Source organism: Pangasianodon hypophthalmus, chromosome 24 (assembly GCF_027358585.1).
Source record: "Pangasianodon hypophthalmus isolate fPanHyp1 chromosome 24, fPanHyp1.pri, whole genome shotgun sequence".
NCBI classification, from domain to species: domain Eukaryota; kingdom Metazoa; phylum Chordata; class Actinopteri; order Siluriformes; family Pangasiidae; genus Pangasianodon; species Pangasianodon hypophthalmus.
Window position 1 is genome coordinate 15,067,441 of NC_069733.1, and position 23,039 is coordinate 15,090,479.

Consider the following 23,039-nt stretch of genomic DNA (forward strand, 5'->3'; position numbering starts at 1 on the left):
AAAGGAAATTGCCAGAAATTTGGGACACACCCCAGCACTAGAGAACTCACTTGGGACTAAGAGATAATTGTTAACCTGTAAACTGTACTCTAAAATATAAAGGTGCCAGAAACATTATTTAGAGCAATAACATAATAAAAGTTTTTTTAAAAAAGACTTTTTTTTTTTCTTTTTTTTTTGTGCTACAATCATTTCCCACTACAAATATTGTTCATGATGACACTGGCAAAAGTGATAAGTGATTAATAAGCATCCAACAAAAGGTTTTTTAGTGAAGTAGCATGGTTCTTTTGGGGCATTGCTCTAAATAACAGCTTTAATTTTAACAGTGTGGTTCATAACAGGAGTTTTGTTTTATATTCTGGTTCTCTTCTCTTCTTTTCTCTTTTCTTCTCTTTTCTTCTCTTCTCTCCTCTCCTCTCCTCTCCTCTTCTCTTCTTCTGGGTCCTAGAATAATTGCATGTTAATTGACCACTATAATCTCAGATTAATATTCTGTCACTTTTAGTTTTACTGCCAACAGGGTATTAGACTCCTAAAAAATTAAAAGCCAGTGTCACATCTGAAGATTAGTAAGAACTTGCATTTCTCAGCTGTCTTTTTTTTCTCCTTTTCTTTTTTTCTTTTTCTTCCTTATTTATTTTCAAACTGCCCATTGAGACATCAGGTTTGGGGCCCCGTTATTAATTTGTTGTGATTTGCTGCCACCTGGCGGTCATGCGGTGTAACTCCACTTTTATTCTCCAAGCGGGACTCCAGGTGAGACACAATCCAATCCAAACAATCTAATGTATTTAAAAAAAAGAGTTGACACAAGAGTGATACAAGGCCTGAAAGAGTTGCAAACAAAAAGACCAGAAATAAGTAAAAATAAATATTTTCACCAATTCAAGGTAGACTGTAGTTTCAGAAAATACACCTTAACAAAATGCACCAGACCTTAAAATGACCTACAATACGTATGTTTTAACAATCATTTAAAAATATATTTAATAATAATTAATGCATTTGTGAAGTTGTGGCTTTGTTTTTGTAGCCAGGTAGGACACCATTTCCAGGACCCTCCTTTTTATTGCAGCACAGATTGATTTTATTAATTTCATTCAGTATTTAAATATTAGCAAATATTTCCTATCAAATTTCATTAATTGACTCATTAGAATTTTTACTTGTGAGATTTTCACACAGAGACTCCAAACCAAACCAAAATATGAATTTTCAAAGAAATCAAATACCAGGATTTTCCCTGTTTTACTGCAGTTTTATTGTTTATAGCAGTTAAATCTTCCACTTAAAGGATTTAATAAGAAAACTTTAGGCTGACAAAAACTGCTAGAGGTAGGCTAAACCCAGATCACACACACACACACACACACACACACACACACACACACACACACATCTATCTAAAGTCACCTGAAAGATTTTAAATCACTGTTTTAAAAAAAAAAAACATCCTTAATATTCTACTTTTTCTAGTTTTAGACAAGACAAGAATATTTATTCAGTTGCTGATTTTAGGAAAGTTGAGTGAAAGTGAATTTCTCAATCAAATAGTAAGATTGTGGAGATTTAAATAAATAATCATCGATAGAGGGCGCTGTTTCACAGCACTGCAAAAAAGCAGATCAGAAAAACAAAGTCTTCCCAAGCCTTGGTGAGACTGGAATGGTTTTAAATGGGAGCACATGACACAGACACACACACACACACACATACACAATAATCTGAGAGGAAAATATCTATAGAATGAGCTAATATTCATTACACCCTTGCAGAGTGACACTAAAACTGTATGTGACATCTCTCTCTCTCTCTCTCTCTCTCTCTCTCTCAATCAATCTATCTTATTTGAGCAGAAATCAAGAAGAAGTAGAAATATAATCAAGTAGACAGAATGCTGATGTTTGCACATTCTCGCTCTGTCTGTGTGGGTTTCCTCAGGGTTCTCAGGTATCCTCCTACTGTCCAAAAATATGGATTTAGGTGTGTGTGTGTGTGTGTGTGTGTGTGTGTGTGCATGGTGCCCAGCGTTGGACAGGCGTCCCACCCAGGGTGAATTCTCCGGCCTGTGACCCTGACTAGGATACAGTGTTTACTGAGGATGAGTGAATGAATGATACTACTCTGTTCATATCAGCTTCATAATACCAACAGAGCCAAGGTCAAGCTGCAGTATGGAAAACAACATGGAACAAAAGATCCATTCTTCAGTCTGATGGACATGAGTCATACTGATGGACATTCATCCTCAAGGTAACGTCAGAAGGACACTAGCGTCCACTGCGCCCCCTCAAGAGATTCGAAACTGTATAATGCAACTTATGAAGAAAGGAAGATCTGATTTCTCATAAAGTGTGCAAAGCGCACATATATAAGTATATTATGCTTATAAATACTGTTATTTTCAACCACTTTTTCCAAACAGAAAAAGACATTATTGAGTCGAACCTTTATGCGCAATAAATAGATTTCAAAATTACTGGCACCTCTAGAACTGAAGTTGAGATTGATTGAAATTATACAGTTCAGTTCTTCTTCTTTTTTCCATAAAGCTAGATGATGCACAGCATCATGAGAGCTTTGTGTACAGAGCAAAATATCTCTGTAGCCCTAAACTACACAAATGTGAATTTGTAGAAATTAAAAAGAAACTCTGAGTGTAAAATCATGCTTAGATTACACCTGATCAGCTGTAGATCCACCAGTGACCAAGTATAGAGTCTGAAAACTTCATAATTAATGTAACCAATATAATTCAACACATGTAAATACATTCAGCTATGATTATCGAAGATTTTCATTCAAACTTTATTGTGCTTCAGTGGAGAAATGTTTTATGCGTGAATTAAAAAAAAAAAAAAAAAGTATCTGGATTACAATGACTTTGATTGCGTCAAGTAGTTTAAAGGACTTTTATTTTGTCAAATTGTGACCCGGAAGTAGAAAAGTGTGCTCTCCTACGGTTAAAAAGTACTGTTCTATTTTTAATATAATTTAAACTAAAAAGGTTCAAGATATATTTTCTGTGGAGAAAACTGACGTTTGTTTATTTATTTTCGAGGCAGAATTAATCGCAGTTGAATGTATTTGTGTGAGAAATTAAGCTCTTAGCTGTTACCTAGTGCAGAAATGAAGACAGTGCTGATGGTGGCTGAAAAGCCCTCTTTGGCTCAGTCCATCGCCAAAATCCTCTCTAAAGGTGAGTGAGAACATTAAAAAAACTGATCAATGACCTATTTTACTGATTATTTCATTGTTTACATTTCCAGTGCCCATGAAGGTAAATATCAATAGTTATATACAGGACTGGCTGGTATGAATGTGCTATCAGGGCTAAGCCTTCCTTCTCTTTGAAAGAAAAAATAAAATAAAATGAAGTTCAACTTTTGACATCTATATCAGATTATTTGCTGTTAACAAGTGGATTATTTATTTATTTATTTATTTATTTATTTGTTTGTTTATTTATTGGAAACAAGAACAACAGCACCACAAATGGTCTTCATTAAAAATGCCCAGAATATGATGAAGTAGAGGCTGAGGCTGATTTCTTTCTAGCCCAGACTGTAGATTCATACAGATCAGTGTTACTGACTCTTTTCAAGGGAAATTAGTTAATACATGCTCAAAATATCGCCAGATCAAGTGATAGACCACTTTCATTGAATCGAGTGCACACCAAAACATGGTACATGAAGAAGGACTACACTGAGACTAGAATAGAGTTTTATCAGAATAGAAAATTATAGATTATAACTCACACTATGTGGCCCAAAGTATGTGGACACCTGACCATCACACTCTGTATGTGCTTGTGTACATCCCATTCCGAAAATATAGGCATTATTATGGAGTTGGTCTAAACTTTGCTGCTGTAACAGTCTCCATGCTTTTGGGATTTGTGTCCATTCAGCCACAAGAGCGTTACTGAGGTCGGGTGAGAAGACCTCAGGTTCCAGTTGAGGTGCAGGACACTCGTGTTCTTCCAGTGTCTTCATGGAGCTCGCCTTGTGTACAGGGGCATTGTCATGCTGGGGCAAGTTTGGGCCTCTTAGTTCCAGTGAAGGGAAATACTACAGCATACAAAGACATTCTGTACAAATTGTGTGTTTCCAACTTTGTGGCAACAGTTTGGGGAAGAACCACGTATGGGTGTGAAGGTCAGGTGTGCAGATACTTTTGACCATATAGTCCATAATGAATGAAATATTGATTCAACTCTTTCTCTGTAAAGGTGTATGACAGAATGGACTTCACAGCTCATTTAGTGCACTACAGGCCCCATAGCAAGCCATTTGGGATTCAGCCTCCTAGTCGATTATATAAATGCACTAAACAGGGTATGAAAGAACAGCTTCTATACACAGCCAAATGTGGCAGTGAGCCAAGACAGCCTCTCAGGTTCCTTGGTTTGATGCTTACTGTCTGTGCAGATGTTTGCACATTCTCCCTGTGTCTGTGTGGGTTTCCTCCTACTGTCCAAAAATATGGATTTAGGGGTGTGTGTGTGTGTGTGTGTGTGTGTGTGTGCATGGTGCCCAGCGTTGGACAGGCGTCCCACCGGAGGGTGAATTCTCCGGCCTGTGACCCTGACTAGGATACAGTGTTTACTGAAGATGAGTGAATGAATAATACTACTCTGTTCATATCAGCTCTGTTCAAGACAGCAAAATGGGCCGTAATCTCTGGGTGGAAGGGATGGCATACTCCATCTCCCCTGTCAATCACAGTAACATTAGCCAATTGTGTGTGCATCTGTGCGCTCATTTATGCGGAAGAGGGTAGATAGCGCTTTCCTCTGAGTGTGTTACACTGCCTTGTGATGCAGCTTTCGAAATAGTGAGGCGGTCTGGCTTGATGTTTCTCAGAGGAGGCACGTGTTATAGTTGTAGTAGAGCTGGATGGTAGGTGGGAATTAGTCAAGACCAAATTAAAGAGAAAATGGGAAATGTATGAAATACTGGCTTTATAACACTGCACTTTATAACATGTGTCTAATGACTTTGAGGAGGTGAGACTCTTCTTCCTCTTTTTCCTTTTTCCTTTTTTTTTTTTTTTTTTTTAAACATTGATTTGTTTTAAGTCAGAAATAATAAAAATAAGATGTATTGCAGCTTAATATCACGTTTTTCTTATGTTTTTCATGCAATTCAGCCAAGTTACTCTTTACATAAAAATCGAAAAATCAAACCCTTTTTGTGGTAACTCATCACTTTCACATGCATGTCAGACATGATTACATATAATGAAGAAGCTAGTAAAAAAAATTAGACCAATAATTCATTTGATTTTTAATGCTTTATTATCCATTAACTTTGACAAGCTTTCAGGATATCACTGACACTACACTACTATGAGTCTGATAAATAGGGCGAATTCTGTTGCTTGATACAGCTGAGTTTAACCAGTAAGTTGCTTTATAATAATTAAATAATAACCTAACAGGCGATGTTTAGTTCCGTCGTGCTGCTGCACATATACAGGCAATATTAACGGACTCGAACTCCATGGAGTGGTGCAGGCATCCTGGGTTTCTCCTGAGCACTGGTATTTTGATGGAGATTGGGATGCTCTCCACGCTGAGGCTGCTGTCCACGCCGTTACAGGTGTGTTTCGTAAGGCACACGGCTTCGTGAATGACCTGCGGCACGCGGTCCAGATCGATTCTCTCCCTGCAGATAAGAGAAAGGCAGAATGTCAACCTGATTAGTAGGAAAAGTCAGTAAGTTACTTGAGGGTTGTATGGGCACACCTGACCAAAATGCAAGGTGTGGGGTGCAGTGCAGCAAAAAATGGAGGCTTTTACAAAGAGGCTTGAGGCAAAATCATGAAAATATGTGACAATCTGAAGAGCCGTTACAAGAAGATTATGCTTGTTCTTATTTCAAATCCTGAATTTTAGCTCCTCAAGCACCAGATGTGGCACCGATTGCAGTCATCATGCGCTTGCCTGTCATCATTCATCAAGATTCAAGACTAAAATCATAAACTAGCCTTAAGTCAGCATTCTCTAACCTGCTTCTGGTGTGTTTGGAGCCAAATTTAAAATGTAGGTCTACTGCCAGGCCCTGAGCACTGGATTGCCCATGTCATTAAAGGGAAAATGACTTGCATATTAATCTATAGGTAACGTTTGGTCGTTAATGGCGTCCGGAATTTATTTTGTAATGAAATTCTGTGTTCATTTTGTTAGTTTAAACCTACTTTCTCTAACCTGTTCATCTATTTTCACTTAGGCAAACAGGTTTTGAATTTTCTCTCACCATTATAACTGCCCTAGCAATGTCCCCCTGTGACATCAGAGAGGGACACAAGTGCTAAACTTTCACAAGAATAACAAAAATACCACACTAACTGATACATTAGCACCAGAATCACGAAGCACATCAGAAATATTTCAGTAATAATATATAATGTGAGCCGATCCTGTTGCAGTACTCACATGTAGGTCCATGCTGCCAGGCTGCGCTCGTTGAGGTGACTGGGCAGCTCGGTAACTTGAGTGTAGTAATCTGTCAGACTGGGTATGCAGGCGGGAGATATTTCCTCGTCCACCGCACAACCTGCAGTGGGACTGCACAGACTCGGCGCCAACATCAGCAGAGTCAGAGTGAGGAGAATCAGGAGCTGAGAGAGAGAGAGAGAGAGAGAGAGGGAGGAATAATAATAATAACGATAATAATAATTAATTGTTTGGCATGTTTTAGCATCAGAATTGTAAAGTGCTTTACGTATGAAAGATTAAGAGATCAAAACACAATATTTATATTGAGGCATATTAAAGAACCAATATACAATCCCGAAAATATTTTATCATGATAAAAAACAACCTCAGAACTATTAATCTGCAGTTCAGAACACTGATAGAGCGTTCCTAATTTTCAATGTTTGGCTGTGAATGTGTCCATCCCACTGAGGGAAGGCGTGGCCTGCTCCTCTTTAAAAATAAAACTTTTTATGGAATTAAATAAATTATATTACATCATATTGTATTCTACTGTATCTTTCATACGTTGAATTATAGATTGCATATTAATATGTCTTGTAAGTGATCTATGTCCCTGATTTTCTGTAAATGGAATTTGCCCTCCATGTTTAACAAATTAGGCTTGTTTTAAAATGCCATAAACTCAGTCATAACTTTCCTGATATACAGAGATTCATCAGAAAGTCCTGAGTTCCTTCTCAAGATTTAAATGTCCATTCTAGAGGAAAGCAGAGTTCCCTGAGACACTTACCTGTTGCATGCTGTTCTGTAGTGGAGATGTGGGAAGGACGCTGTCGAGTCGCTTAGATGCTTGGTGTTAGCACTGAGGTGCAGTCAGTCTGCAAATGAGAAGCTGCTGGTCAAAACTGATGCTGTTTCCTTCCTATTTATGTTGTTCGTCCTGAATAGGACCCACCTGAGGACCTGAGGTAACCCAGGGCTTTTTTTTTTTTTTTAAAAAAAAAAAGGGGACACAGGGATGGTCATGTCACTTCCTGTCCTTCATTATGCTCCCTAATTTGCAAATGAGAAGCTCGGCCTTGACTGAGACATGACAAGAGAACATTAACCAGTAGCCTCTAGTCAGCGTCATCCACCTCTTTGAGTTTAGATTGGTGTAGTGAGTGATGGGGGAAGGGGATGGTGGAGATTAGATATTGTATGAATGGCTAGACGTAATCTGCTTCTTCACCCCTCCCTCTACTCTTTCACTCATTCACCCATTCATTCACTGGTTCGCTACACCTCTGGATGGTGGGAAATGGAAGCATGTCCGGCTGTATTTAAGTCAAAGAAACGCCATTTTTAGTCACTGTGTTTCTGTGTTAATTAAACAGAATTTGGGTTCATTAAGGGAAGGGGTAGCTCGGTGGTTGAGGTTGGACTCCTGATCAGAAGGTTCAAATCCTAGCACCACCAAGCTGCCACTGCTGGGTCCTTGAGCAAGGTCCTTAACCCTCAACTGCTCAGTTGTATAAATGTAATTGTAAGTCGTTCTGGATAAGGGCATCTGCCAGATGGGTCATTTCCGGACAGGTGTCTTGAGATGACCCCAAGCCTTCTGTTTACCTTGAAATATACTGAAAAATGATTCAAAATTTGAATAGTTTGAATTAAAATGCTTGAAAAACAAATGCTGATTTGAGAGTCACTTGAAAATAATGTTAATTTTTTTCTATTGTATTGTAGAATCATTGTGCAATCGTAACTCTCTCTGTGTTTAACAGGTGGCTGTTCTAGCCGTAAAGGTCTGAACGGAGCATGCTCGGTGCACGAGTACACGGGATTCTTCATGGGCCAAAACGTGCGCTTTAAGATGACGTCAGTTTGCGGTCACGTCATGAGTCTGGATTTCATAGGCAAGCCTTTTATCAATTAGAATTTTTTTTTTTTCTTTTATCAATTACTTTTTTCAGCCCACTTCTCCAAATAATTCTGAGTATAATACGGGTTCATAAAGTTTTCAGGCCCCTTCAGTTTTTGATTTTTAATAAATTCGCAAAAATTGTCATCATGGATATGTGTTTACACAGTGCAGTTTAGATAAAATAACTAGACTCAAGGCTCTCTATTAGTGTTTATGAATGTTAAAAATAATAATTTAAATATAGTTTTGTCCTACTTCTTTTTTCATTATCTATTGACGCTTTTGGTGTGTGCATTTTCTATAATAGGGAAATACAATAACTGGGACAAAGTGGATCCTGCTGAGCTCTTCAGTAAAGCACCAACTGAGAAGAAAGAAGCCAACCCTAAACTCAGCATGGTCAAATTTCTACAGGTAACTTTTCCTTTTCTTTTCATATAAAAGCATAATATGAAACCCTAAAGAATGTTTTCAACTGTGCAAAGTACCAAAACTTTTGGCAAGAGTAGGGCTGGGAGATCTTTTTATTTTTATTTTTAAAAAATACATTTAATTGCAAACTTAGTATTTGTATTAAAAGTCTTAAAAACTTGGTATTAAAATGTCAAATGTTTTACAGATGTTCACTTTTTTCTCCTTTTCAGTGTTATTTATATTTTTTTTTATAACTAAACATGACGTATTTTAGGAATAAAATATATTAATTTAAAATAAATCATCAAGCAGTTTTTTATTTAAACACTACTGTATTGCTGGCAGTTTGTGAGCAAACCAATATATTGTAATACATATTATGTAGCAGAGAAATACCTTTGAGAATCTTGATATTATATTTTTGTCATATCGCCCACCCCTAGGCTTTAACCATCAGTCCAGTACCAGGTTCCAGTTGTAGGGTTTTTGGTACCTGATCAGTATTGGTACTTCCAGGAATCAGCGTTACTTTAGGGGCGTTGCTAAAGGTACTATATTGCTGAAAAATATGCTTCAGTGGTGTAATGTTTGTGCCATGAAAAGCAACACTGCATAGTTTTATCTTTCCACGTGAATAAATGTTATTTTAATTGTACCAGCACAAAAATATTTTCACAGCACAAATAAAAGTCAAATTTTTTATAGTGATAAATCATATAGTGTCCAACTTTACAGGGTTTTATAATGTTATTTTCATTTTGCGATGTATTTATCATGTTAATTTTAATTTCATCAGACAAAGGTATGTATAAATACGTGTAAGGTTTTCAGTTAAGTCTATTTAATTTTCCATAATCTTTGTTTACTGTAGTGCCTCAATGTCAACTCTGGGATCACCAAAGTAAATTTATAAACGGGTGACACATTAAAGGAAAAATAACAGTTCTGTTATCCTGTAGGGGCATTTATTTCGTTTTGCTGGCATGATTTATCTCCACTTGTTCTCTTAGAGTGAAACATCACTACAAATCAATCTAAAGTTCCTCTGACTGATCACCTTTATCCTAATATGAAATATTTATATCCTGCTGGACGTGGTCTCTTCCAGGATGACCCCTCCCTGAAAGGGTTGATGAGGATGAAAATGATATAAATCATATGCTGTGACCTTCACATTCACCAGATCGAAACACTTACAGAGGAACACTTGAAGGGAGAGACTGTACCTCAGATAGCTTCCACAGAAATCACTGGCTATATAGAAGCATTACACGCTGTGATGACAAAAGTCACTTTCACTGTCGTCACTCATTGTGACCTTTCTACTCACCTTTCCAATTAGTGGAAAATTGGAAAGGTGCTTCTGGTTCATGTTTCGGCTGTTTTTTTAAATAATATGATATAATGTAATTCCTTTAATCTTTTGTAGGTTGAAGCCAAAGGTTGTGACTATGTTGTCTTGTGGCTGGATTGTGATAAAGAAGGAGAGAACATCTGTTTTGAGGTAAGTCTCTGTCCAGTATAATTAATGAGAATCTCACTGGTTATGTAGCAAATGCATCATTAGTACACATTGTTAAATTTATTTTTTTTTTGTGTGATTAGGTCTTGGACGCCATCCGGCCAGTGATGAATAAACCTTACAGTAATGAGCGCACTGTCTACAGGGCCAAATTCAGCTCCATCACGGACACAGATATCTGTAATGCCATGAACCGGCTGGGAGAACCCAATAAGAACGAGGCTCTGTCTGTGGACGCTCGGCAGGAACTGGACCTTCGGATCGGCTGTGCTTTCACACGGTACGTGAGCATACACCGGTGTGCTAGAAGGAGTAGAATTGCACTTTTCTGGAATCTGACTTTGGGTTTTGCTGTTTAGTCAGTTATATGGTTTATATATACACACTATATGCATATATTTCTGGGAACGGCATTATGGTTGTTGGAATATCGTGGTCCTTTAAAATATGACCTTGATATGCTATATACTTTTAATGCCAGGACTTGTTCAGAGGTGCCAACATCTATATTTTAGCGGTAGCATCTAAAATTTTTAACCTTTAAGGTCTTATGAGCCAATAGAAACCAGGTGGGTGGGCTCTTTGATAAAGTAAAAAAAAAAAAAAAAAAAAAGAGGGGCTAGTTATTTCTTACTGGTGCTTGGCGTATATTTGGGGGGGGAAAAAAAAAAAAAAGGCCACCTGAAAATTCTGTTTTTCATTTCTGCTTGCTAGGCTTTTTTGTTTTTTGCAATATTCCTTGTTGTTCATTCAATCTTTCTTCCACTCTCATTCTTTCATTCAGATTCCAAACCAAGTATTTTCAGGGAAAATACGGAAATCTGGACTCCTCTCTGATCTCGTTCGGCCCATGCCAGACACCGACGCTAGGGTTCTGTGTGGAGCGCCATGACAAGATCCAGTCCTTCAAACCTGAGACGTACTGGGTCATCCAGGCCAAGGTCAGCGTCCAGATCACAGTTCCCTGTAACAAAGACACACAGCGTCAGTGATTCAGAGATGGATAATGCCATTCATTCATGTGATTTTCTCGTTACTCATGAGTTTTTTTGTTTTTAAACGCAGGTGTTTAAAGGGAAGGAGAGTCTGATCACTTTGGATTGGGATCGCGTGCGAGTGTTTGACCGAGAAATCGGACAGATGTTTGTCAACATGGCAAAGTCAGCAAGAGAAGCCCTGGTGTGTCCTCAGTCTCCTCATTGCCTTTGAATGTCAATGCAATAGTGTATCTTATCCATTAAGACAACCGTCTCCTTTCTCAGGTTGAGTCGGTCAGTAAGAAAGAGAAAGCCAAGCAGAGACCTCTGGCGCTGAACACAGTGGAGATGTTAAGAGTGGCTAGTTCTGCTTTGGGTAAGAAGCCTCTTACAATAAGACCACTTTCCATCACAAAGTTATTTAAGCTGCACTATGTAACTTTTTTTTTCTTAAAACTGAAACAGGTAACAAAAAAATGTCAAACATGTTGTTCTTGTGGTAACATGAGTCAACTTGGAAATCTAATCGAAATTCACAACCAGAGCTGTTGGGTTGGATTTGGTGTAAGTTTTCAGAAACATACATTGTATGTCATCATGGATACATCATACATCATCGTGGCACAACCTCAGACAAATGCATTTTACGAATACATGCTTTATGTTTGTATGTTGTATAATTTAATGTATATACAAGAGGAAAACCATCATTATGGTATCCATACAAGCAAATATTGTTTTTTTTTTTTTTTTTATATCATTGTTCGTTGAGGTTTGTTTGAGATCTGTTGTTGCCTACATTACCCAGCTATCCTTGGATGAATCACTTTCCTTAAAACTTAAATAACCAAAATACAGGCAAGTACACAGATCGCACACCACTTATCAGCTAATCAGGCAACATTAGCTAGCTAACTAGCTAAAACAACTGCAAAACTGGGCTGGCTGTCATCATAGCTAATTAGTGAACAATTTAAATGTGTTATTTGTTCAAAAATCTTATGTATGGCAGGCTCTTTACGCTCTCCATCTGCTTCTCTCTTTTGTGGCCTAAAATTGTGGCTGAACATTATGTTTATGAGATGGCATATGATACATGCCTTCAGAAACTCAACAAATCTACCCAAAGCAGCTGTAACTGAATTTTTGTTACAGTATTTCTAGAGTGACATAGGAGCATCATGTTTAGAGGATTTTGTCTACTAACTGATTAAACATGATTTATACATTTGCAGCTTCAGTACAATTTCAAGCTTGTGTATTGTGTGTGTGTGTGTGTGTGTGTGTGTGTGTAGGGATGGGCCCACAGCACACCATGCAGGTAGCCGAGCGCTTGTACACACAGGGCTACATCAGCTACCCTCGCACTGAGACCACCCACTACCCTGAGAACTTTGACCTCAAGGGGACGCTAAGGCAGCAGGCCAACAGCTCTTACTGGGCTGAGACGGTGAGGTCTATCATCATAAAATGTGCCAAAATAAATTTCTCTCACACTTAATCTGACTGTCTACTATTAAAGGAATGACTCCATAAACTGTATATAAAACAGAGTTTCACACTTGTGTGCAGTCTTGTTCATTTATTGTCATTTTGCCAACAACGTGCATGTGAAAACAGGTGCGAGCTCTAATTGCCGAGGGCATTAACCGACCCAGGAAGGGTGTAGATGCAGGAGATCATCCTCCCATCACCCCGATGAGGGCTGCCACTGAGAGCGAGCTCGGTACGAATCCACACATACAGTATACATATAACCACGTTATAGCAGATGGAACCGATTTATTTGTGTACATATTGTGTGACGTTCAGGAATGTTATTAGACTGAATTAACTCTTGCACTAGTGTTGAATCTTCACTTTACTTTTGTTTGTGTAAAGCTGCTTTGAGACAATGACCTTTGTAAAAAAAAAAAAAAAAAGCGCTATACAAATAAAATTGAATTGAATTGAATTGAATTGAATTTTCCATGCTCTCTGTGCAGGAAGTGATGGGTGGCGTTTGTATGAGTACATCACACGTCACTTCATAGCCACGGTCAGTCATGACTGCAAATACCTGCAGACCACTATCGCTTTCCAAATAGGCACTGAGGGATTCTCCTGTACTGGAAAAACTCTTATTTCTGCAGGTGCGTGTACCCATGCGTGATGTTTATGAACCATTTCTGTCGTGGCTGGTTCGCAATAGTGTGATGTTTGCTTCTTTAGTTTTGCACTGGATATACGTAGTGGAAATCTACCTCATCCAAAATCTTTGCCGCAAACCAAGTCCACTTCGTTAGTGGTTTAGGACACAGTGCGACTTACTATAATCTATACACATGAACAAAACTTTACTGTGGAGCTGAACACTGTAACATTATGTGGGTGGACATCTTTAGCACAGTTTGGTATCATTCCACCCCAAGCCAAAAGGTTGAACACAGTAATCTCTCAGTAATGACTTTATTTAACTTTAACAATGATAAGATCTCACACGCTGCCGATTTAACGTGCTCTTTCTCTCCTCCAGGTTTTACGGAGGTGATGCCGTGGCAGGGTATTGCTCTCGAGGAGGCTTTGCCATCATGTGAGAAAGGAGATGTGTTTACAGTCGATGAGATTAAACTCCTCGAGAAGCAGACGAGCCCACCCGACTACCTCACCGAGGCTGAGCTCATCACACTCATGGAGAAACATGGCATTGGTGAGAGACCAGGGAGAGATTGAATTGAGATTCAATTTGACCTGCTGCTGTAATTATAAAGACTGTCCTCTCATCATCCCAGAACTCTTATGGTCTTCCTTTTAAGGTCTCACTAAAAAAAAGATCTGTTTTCACATCTATTTGCTTTAAAAGATAGGAAATCCTGCCAAGTATTGAAATACATTCACCAGCCACTTTAATAGGAACACCTGTATACCTGCACATTCATTGAGTTATCCAATCAGCCAAAAAACAAACAAATTCACCATTCTGTTTAAATTCTAGAGAGTGTTGAGTGTGAAAATCGCAGGAGATCAGCAGCTTCTGAAATATTCAAACCAGTCCATCTGGCTCCTTCAACCATGCCAAGTCACTGAGATCACATTATTTAATCTTTCTGATGTTTGATGTGAACAGTAACTGAAGCTCTTGACCTGTATCGACATGATTTTATGCATTGTGCTGCTGCCAAATGGTTGACAGATTGGATAATTACATGAATGATTAAATGTACCGAGCAGGTTCCTAATAAAGTGACCCGTTAGGACATGTCACGCTTTGCGATCGTAGCTAGTCCTTCGTGACGGACTACACCATTTGGATCAGCATACTGACTTTTGTCATTGTTGTTTCTCCTTTTATTTTCATTCCTTCTTCAGGTACTGATGCTAGTATCCCCGTTCACATCAATAACATCTGTCAGAGGAATTATGTAACTGTGGAGAACGGACGCAAACTCAAACCCACCAATCTGGGAATTGTCCTGGTTCACGGCTACTACAAGATAGGTGAGTGAGGAATGAGTTGATGGTATGAAGATGCTTCCTGGTTCAATTGCTGTCACTTTGTATGTGTAAGTGTTTATATTTGTGTTGTATTTTATATGGGTAGTGATGGGACATGTCTGCTTCGGAGGACCTTTGAGACTTTGTTAGTGTTATTGTATGCTTAACACAGCGATGAGATCTTGTAAAGAGAGAGAATACACACTATTACAAACATGAAAACTAACTTAAAGAAGTAATACAGAATAAAACAACAACAAAAAACCCATCAACACCATCATTTGGTTGTGTGCGGGTGTCTTTTTTTTTTGTCAGATGTCTATAAATATTATTCTATAGATATACAGTATATCTATAAATATTATTATTTAGTTGTCTCATACATTATTTTATTTCTTACGGAAGTTTTTTGTAATATGTATGAATAATGATATGTATGTCTCATATATCCATATCATTACAGGAAAACTGACATGAGAAATAAAATAAAGGCTCTTATTACAATTTTAACATTAAATGCATTGCAAAAAAAAAAAGGATCTGTTGGCAAGTGAAAATACCTTGAATATGGGCAAATTTATCTAATATTTCTTATGAGATTATTTTAAATCAAATAATGTTATTCAGTTATTTATCGTTTTTCAATGAGTTTACACATCAAGCTTTGTTTTTTATTTTAATTTAAAAATAAATAAAATAAATGCTTAAAATTAGTGTAAAAATGTCTAGAAATATATTTAATGTTTAATATTATAATGGGAAATACTAGATAAATTTGAATACATTCAAAATATGTTCATTTGCTGAGATGCAATTATTTGTGTTGTGATTAAGAAAACTTAAATTGTAATTAATTCTGTGGTATTCTGTGATATCTCAAGACTTCTCTTTGATCGGTGTGTGTGTGTGTTAGATGCGGAGCTGGTATTGCCCACTATACGCAGTGCAGTGGAGAAGCAACTGAATCTTATTGCTCTGGGCAAAGCGAACTTCCACCAAGTACTGCAGCACACACTGGACATCTTTAAGAGGAAGTTCCACTACTTTGTCGATTCCATCGCTGGTAAGTGTCTTTAACTGGATTTGTGTCTCAAAATGGATTTGGTATTACAGAATAATAGTAATAATAATACAGTGCTGCTTTGATTGTCAAACATGGTGGCAAGTTTGAGTTCATATTAGTGTCATGTTAGCGTGGTTTTTTTTGGCCCTAGGGCCACATAAAACAGCTTCACGCTGTTGTTCCAAAATCCACTATGTAAGTTTAAAATCCAACAGGCTTTTTGGTCTGTTGTTAACTATGACTAGAGAACTGACAACATCAGAGCCACAATTTGTCCAAAAAGCTTGATTAATATCTGTAGTGCAGCTGATCACCTTTTTTTTGTTTTTGAGATCATTGCATCAGGCTGCTTTTTACCCAGCTATTTGTCTTTTAAGTAAATTTTACTTATAAAGCACATTTAACACAATGTTCATTGAACAAAGTGCTGTACAATTATATATATAAAAATTAAAGTTTTTTTTCCACCAGTTACTGGTCTTGAATGTTTTAGACAATGACATTTGCAAACTTTCATATACACACAGATTATACACAAATAATATGGATTCATGAATATATGTTTCGAGTTTTGATTTAAAAATGGACACAGGTAGAATGTTCCAGAGCCTCGGTTATTTTTGTGGTACAAGATGGCGCCATTATGTTGTCAGTGTGCTGTCTGCCCCCTACCTACGTACATACATAGCTAAAAATTGTTTCAGGACACACTAACAGCCATACACAGAATTCAAATTACGTCTCCTTTTCAGTGCTTTTTAAAGTAGACTGTAATGTAGCAATGAAAGTAAATAAATCGGTGTAATAAATGTACAAAATAATAAATCTGTGACTCATATTACACTATTTAAGGATGTACCGATTCTTAAAATGCACCCATGTGGCTGAGCTGAAATCCTTGATTCTGAAACTGAGAGTGCACAGCATGGCACGGAAACTCCTTATAGCTTAATGATGGATTTAGGATGCGACGTCTACAGCAGCATCTGGGAGTTTTTATGCAGTGTTGAAGTCCAGCCAGAGTAGCATCCCAAAATGAGTCTGGATCATCCTCTTTGAGACCCATGAACCTCTGATCTGACTCTAAACCAGCTGAGTGGGATTGGATAGTGATGTGCAACCCGCGGATTCGAAAGTGCTCTTCGATACAGTGCTGGTTATAACAGAATTCACTATGGCTAACTGCAAGGATTGTATTTCAATTTTATTTAGCTTTAAATGACAGCAAAAGTGAGGAGGAATTCCTGCAGGAGGAATTGCTTTGGGATTGGATGGGGATCATTGGGATCATTGGGATCATGCAAAGTGATATCGGACCATTAAAGCAAAGAAAATTAAAAAATAAAAATAAAAAAAAAATAATAATAATAATAAATAAACGTAGTGGAATTGGCTGTAGAATAGGCTTCATCTACTTGGAAATATTTTCAGATGAACAAAGTTTAACAAAGCTAAACACATTTTGCTGCTTTCTTTACCATCTGCCTCACTGTTTTTTCCACCACCCTGACTAGTCGATATTAATTTAATAATATTAATGTGCCACCTCTCCTGCTTTTCTACGCCCTGCATATGACATTGTAGACGCCAGTTATAACAGCAGCCATATATAGTGTATAGACATGTCATGTCATCTCTACAATTAATTCTTAATTCTCTCTGTGTTATGCAGGAATGGATGAGTTGATGGAGGTGTCCTTCTCGCCCATCGCTGCTACAGGGAAGCCGTTCTCACGCTGCGGGAAGTGCCATCGCTTCATGAAGTATATTCAGGTCTGTACAGAGCCACTAATGACTTCTTTTAACGAAGTCTGGACTCAGAATCGTTATACCCCACAGGTGACAGTCAGATGGTTTGCTTGAATTACATGAAAATCCTTTTTCCTTAGCCATGACTCTATACAGGCAGAAATTGTGACCTGTAGTTTATTAGGTTCTCCACTTTGGGCCAGTTTTCTTTACTTTATAGTAGGAGGGGACAAAATGATTATGACATTTCTGTGTTGCTCAATATGTATAACACTATATAGGTACATAACTGTAGGGTTGCATTAAAAAACTTCATTCAGTGATGCTTTTATTTAACATCTAAAAAAATAAATCTGTTAACAATAGAAATGAAAAAGGAAAATTTAAAAATCTGCAATTAAATTTAAATATTTTAAAGATTTAAGGCAAAATTTTAACATCAAATCAACTCCAATCAGTGTTTGTAATTGTTATTAAAAAAAAAACTGAAATGGTATGAAAATTTACTGTGATACTCATGATATCTCATGATATTTGTATAGTGTATATGTGCATAGTGTCAGATAATATTTGAAGTATGGAATAATGCTCCAGACCGTGCTGTTATACGAAAATAATACACATCCGGGGGGTGTGATGCAGCACTACGCACAGCGCAGTGTAGTTCCTGTTGGCATTTATGTTATATCTGCCATAAACAGTCATTCCCTCACCAGCTTCTCTCTCTCTCTCTTTCTCTTTCTCTTTCTTTCTCAAAAAAACACAGCCTGTCATTTTACAAGAAACCAGAAAGCATAAACTCCTCTTTCCTGAAGATTTTACTGATCTGGGAAACTCTGACTGCTACAAAGCACTTACAATTGAGACTCCTTCCATAAATGATAAATAAATATCTCCTAATAAAAATATCACCACATCAATGATTATACATTTTACTTTGTTAAACCACAACTTTTTTTTTTTTATATAATATATATATATATATATATATATATATATATATATATATATATATATATATATATATATATAAAATCTCATAATATTTATTATTAGTCTTAGATTATGTGATTGAATCTTAGATTGTATATACTGCTATTATACAAAAATAATGCGCACCCTCTAACCAATCACATTCGAGAATTCAACCAGGCTGTGGTATAATAATTATTAATAAATCAATAATTAAATCTAAAAAATTTTCATTCACTTTTCTGGCTTGACTTTTTTTTTTTTTTTTTTTTTTTTTTTTTTTTTTTTTGATGAGATGAATCACGTCAAGTAATGTGTTCAGTCAGAATGAAGTAATGATGTTACACAACTTTATGGTTCTGTTGATGATGCTCTGAATGACCTTCAGTGGAAATGAATGATGCACGCATGTGCCCAACTCTTTTGAAGTCTCCAACTACAGTCCCACTCTGACGGGAATAAACACACCCACACACACAAACACAATATAGCTCTATTTTTATTTTTAAGCTCATGATTTAATCATAAATGCTCCTCAGCCTTCTGTTCTCTTTTCATGTATTAAAGAGACGTTTAGTGATTTAATTTGCCTGTTAAGTGGCACGCTGACTGAGTGACGTTAGACTTAGACATAGACGTTAGACATAATCACTGAGTGTTGACCTCAGTGGGAGGTTTTTCGAACTTTTTAAAAGTGCTGAACTTATTAATTCAGTTATTTAGTTTTATTTCCTGTTGAATCAGGCAGCGATATTGAACATTGAGTCCTAAAGTCTAAAGTCCTGAAGTATAAAGTTTTAAAGTAATGGTAATATTTTTAAATAAAATACATTGAATAACCAACATGGAATATTTTGGAACATGGAATAAAAAAAAATCACGTGGGTTAAGCAACCACTAGCTGAACTTAAAGTAGGAAAGCACTTTTTTTTTATAGTGTTAATGCAATATAGAAATGCAATATGATAATGCAGCAGACACTGTGTATAGGTTTAGTACATGACTTCTCTATTGAATTAATATCGATTTTTTTTTTTTCTTCCTCCTAATAATACATATTTGCATATTCTGTATGTAGACATGCAGAAAGAATCCTTATTTTAAGATAAATACAGCATATAAAATTACAGATGCACTGATCATGCATTCCAGTATGGACGAACCGACTCACTTACGCGATTCGCTTATGTGAGCCTGGTTATTGACCTGAGAACTTTGCTAATTAAGTAAAAAAGCATTATTCGTTTTTGGTTTTCGAGCTAGTATAATCTTGAATTCTGATTTCACTCCATGTGTGTTCAGCATATGCCGTGTGTTTCTCCCAGGCCAAGCCGAGCCGTCTGCACTGTTCACACTGTGATGAGACGTACAGTCTGCCCCAGAACGGAGCCATCAAACTCTACAAGGAGCTCAGATGTCCTCTGGATGAGTTTGAGCTGGTGCTGTGGACGTCAGGCTCCCGCGGGAAAAGCTACCCACTGTGTCCCTATTGCTTCAGCAACCCTCCCTTCAGAGACATGAAGAAAGGTAACGGAGAATTACAAATTCAAAATATATACAAAATATATACGAGCATCGTGAAACATGATCCTAACCTGGGGACATACTTTTAAAGTAGTCAGTGATTCAGTAGGTTTCGGTTTAGAGCTGTTACTGTGTAATACAAAGGTTAACTGTTATGTAAAGAGTTCACTTCTATCTGAAAAAAAGGGTTAGCTTTAAAGAGTGGAAGGCCATGTCCTTTACTGAGACTGATAGGCAGAAGCCACACCTCCTTCACTGGGACTGATAGGCAGAGGCCACACCTCCTTCACTGGGACTGACAGACACACAGAGGCCACACCACAATGGCCACGCCTCCTTCAGTGACGATGACAGGCAGAAAGGCCACGCCTCCTTCACTGGGACTGATGGGCTGACAGACAGAGGAGAAATTTGTCAGATATTATTTTATTTGTCAGGTGATTTTAACAGGAAATGGCAACATACTCTGTCTCCCTTTTCCCCTTTTATCTCTCTCTCTCCCTGTCTTGCAGGTATGGGCTGTAACGAGTGCACCCACCCTTCCTGCCCACACTCTCTCAACTCGCTCGGCATTGGTCAGTGTGTGGAGTGTGAGACTGGCGTGCTCGTCTTCGACCCCACCTCTGGCCCTAAGTGGCGCATGGCCTGCAACAAGTGCAGTGTGGTGGTGCATTTCTTCGAGCAGGCTCATAAGGTGCAGGTTTCGCAGGAGAGCTGCGAGTCGTGCGAGGCTTCTCTGGTTATGGTAGACTTCCATAAAGCACGCTCGCCGCTAGCCGACGGAGAGACGCAACACACCGGCTGTGTTTTCTGCGATCCCATTTTCCAGGATCTGGTCGAGCTCAAGCATGCAGCCATGCGGCATCCTATGCACAGAGGAGGCGGGGCTCGGAGGGGAAGGGGGAGGGGCAGAGGGAGGAGACCTGGAGGACGGGGCAATCCTAAAAAACCGAAAGACAAAATGGCTGCCCTTGCTGCATACTTTGTATAAAAATATATATACAGAGTGTTACAGGAAGATGTGGAAGTTGTTCTGATGATGTTGACTATAAAATGAGTCAATAAAATTTTAGTTAAACTTGGTCGATGTTGTATACCGTTTATTCCTCATTTAACTTCTGCTGATAAAGTTTAGTAAAGACTCAGTGACTGAAAGGTTTCTAAATTGTTACAAATTCAGGAGTCTAAGGGAATAGTCTACCATTTTTCAACCTAATGTGTATCCACTGCTCCTGTAGCGTATAAGACAAGAATATAAGACAAGAATATCTATACTCAATTGGTGGGTCTGATTTCTGTAACTAGCTGATTAGTTTAAGCTAGAGATATGTTCACTATTGTTATTTCTGGATCTATTGTTTAAAACAGATTACCAATATTATGCATAACATTGTCATTAAACCACTTATAGGTTAGCTTTATTCTGTAAGGTGAGCAGCTGGTGGCAGTAAGGGCCAGTTAGTATGCTGTAACTGTTTATCTGTAAAATTACACAGAAATATCATTTTGTGAAATCCACCCTTATCTTTGGCTTGCTGGTGATGCTTCCTAATGTCTCAAACATTCAAACAATAAGCAATGCCAAGTCATGCTGTGCAGAAATGTAATGAATCCAGGATGCAACAAAAGTAAACACCCTCTTATTTCTGTAGCTCAGATCAGAACTGAGTATATTACCAATGTTACGTTAGCATGGGATGGAATTTATTCTTCGCTAGTCATGGTTGAAGGATAAGATAACATAAGATGAGATAAGATGGACATTTCCAGTTCTAAAATCTGATTAGCTGAGCCAAATTGCAAGACATTTTAAAATCCTCAGAATACTCACACTTGTGCCCACATCACAATAACTGAATTGTGTATTAAAGCACCACACTACAGCCATTGTATTGTCCATAAAATACCCTAATCTTTGTCCATTATGTTGCTTAGCCGCCAAATCTTACTGTTAAAAGACTACCTTGTGTGGCGGAAGAACTGTTTGTTTAGAATCTTAATAATAAAATAATTCATTAATTCAACACTAGATTTTATCATCATAATTTTGTCACCATTTTATAAAAGCAGTAACCCCCTCAAGGGTGTGTTTTACAGTGATTTTATCAGGGTAAGGCTTTGCGTTGTGCTTAAAAACATCCTTACTGATGAGATACAGATGGAAATGTCTCAGCAGCATGATATGAAGTCTATCAGAAAGTTGGGGATGAGTTGGAATGCTTGCTCTTTGTTTACTTTGAATGAATACAGTTACCCTTGTTAACTCAGATATAGTCAATCAAGAGCTGTTCGGCGTCTGATGTTTGCTTTAGTCACTTTTTTATTACATGGGTAATGTATGTAGCTAACAAGGAAGGGAAACTTGTAGCCACCAGTTTCCATGCTTGCCTCAGATGCCATAATTTTTCTAAATTGTAAAACAGAAACAACTAACCAATAAGTCATAAAGAGCTTGTATGTCTTTCTCAGATACTCCGTATTGCATCGCAGAATGCTTTTGTAGCCGCTGTGAGGGAACACTTCACTGTTGAAGCTCTGACACTGGAGACTCCTTCCATAAATGATAAATAAACGTCTCCTTCACCATAGAAATGATCATACATCTGTTAAATATATATATATATATATATATATATATATATATATATATATATATATATATACACACACACACACACACACACACATATATATATATATGTGTGTGTGTGTGTGTGTGTGTGTGTGTGTGTGTGTGTGTGTACATATATATATATGTGTGTGTGTGTGTGTGTGTTTGTTTGTTTACTTGGAGAGTCTACCATATAAATCCCTGTACCTGTAGCCTTTATTTTTCTTTCTTTTTTTTTTTTTTTTTTTTTTTTTTTTTTGCAGCTGCTGTTATAGAAAATTGATCAACACCTTCTGACCAATCAGATTCAAGAATTCAACAGCGCCGTGGTTTATTTATTATGAGGAATTAATGACGTAAAGCAACCACTAGGGAG

General features: G+C 37.5%; 1 protein-coding gene across 1 annotated transcript; it reads left to right on the forward strand.

Annotated features, from left to right (window-relative positions):
- Positions 1 to 2,931: 2,931 nt before the first annotated feature.
- On the forward strand, positions 2,932 to 21,135 carry top3b (DNA topoisomerase III beta). Its single transcript, XM_026931046.3, has 17 exons — positions 2,932 to 3,202; positions 8,218 to 8,349; positions 8,665 to 8,771; positions 10,201 to 10,275; positions 10,377 to 10,573; positions 11,078 to 11,234; positions 11,359 to 11,472; positions 11,556 to 11,646; positions 12,566 to 12,720; positions 12,891 to 12,996; positions 13,256 to 13,402; positions 13,786 to 13,959; positions 14,619 to 14,747; positions 15,658 to 15,807; positions 17,480 to 17,580; positions 19,854 to 20,055; positions 20,565 to 21,135. The coding sequence occupies exons 1-17, from the start codon at positions 3,133 to 3,135 to the stop codon at positions 21,041 to 21,043; spliced, it is 2,586 nt and encodes an 861-aa protein (XP_026786847.2). The 5' UTR covers positions 2,932 to 3,132; the 3' UTR covers positions 21,044 to 21,135.
- Positions 21,136 to 23,039: the final 1,904 nt, after the last annotated feature.

Coding starts and splice junctions, on each gene's coding strand:
- top3b (XM_026931046.3), top strand. CDS start 3,133: ATGAAGACAGTGCTGATGGTGGCTGAAAAGCCCTCTTTGGCTCAGTCC. Junction 11,235..11,358: donor ACTGGGTCATCCAGGCCAAG/GTCAGCGTCCAG, acceptor TTTTAAACGCAG/GTGTTTAAAGGGAAGGAGAG. Junction 15,808..17,479: donor CTTTGTCGATTCCATCGCTG/GTAAGTGTCTTT, acceptor TGTGTTATGCAG/GAATGGATGAGTTGATGGAG.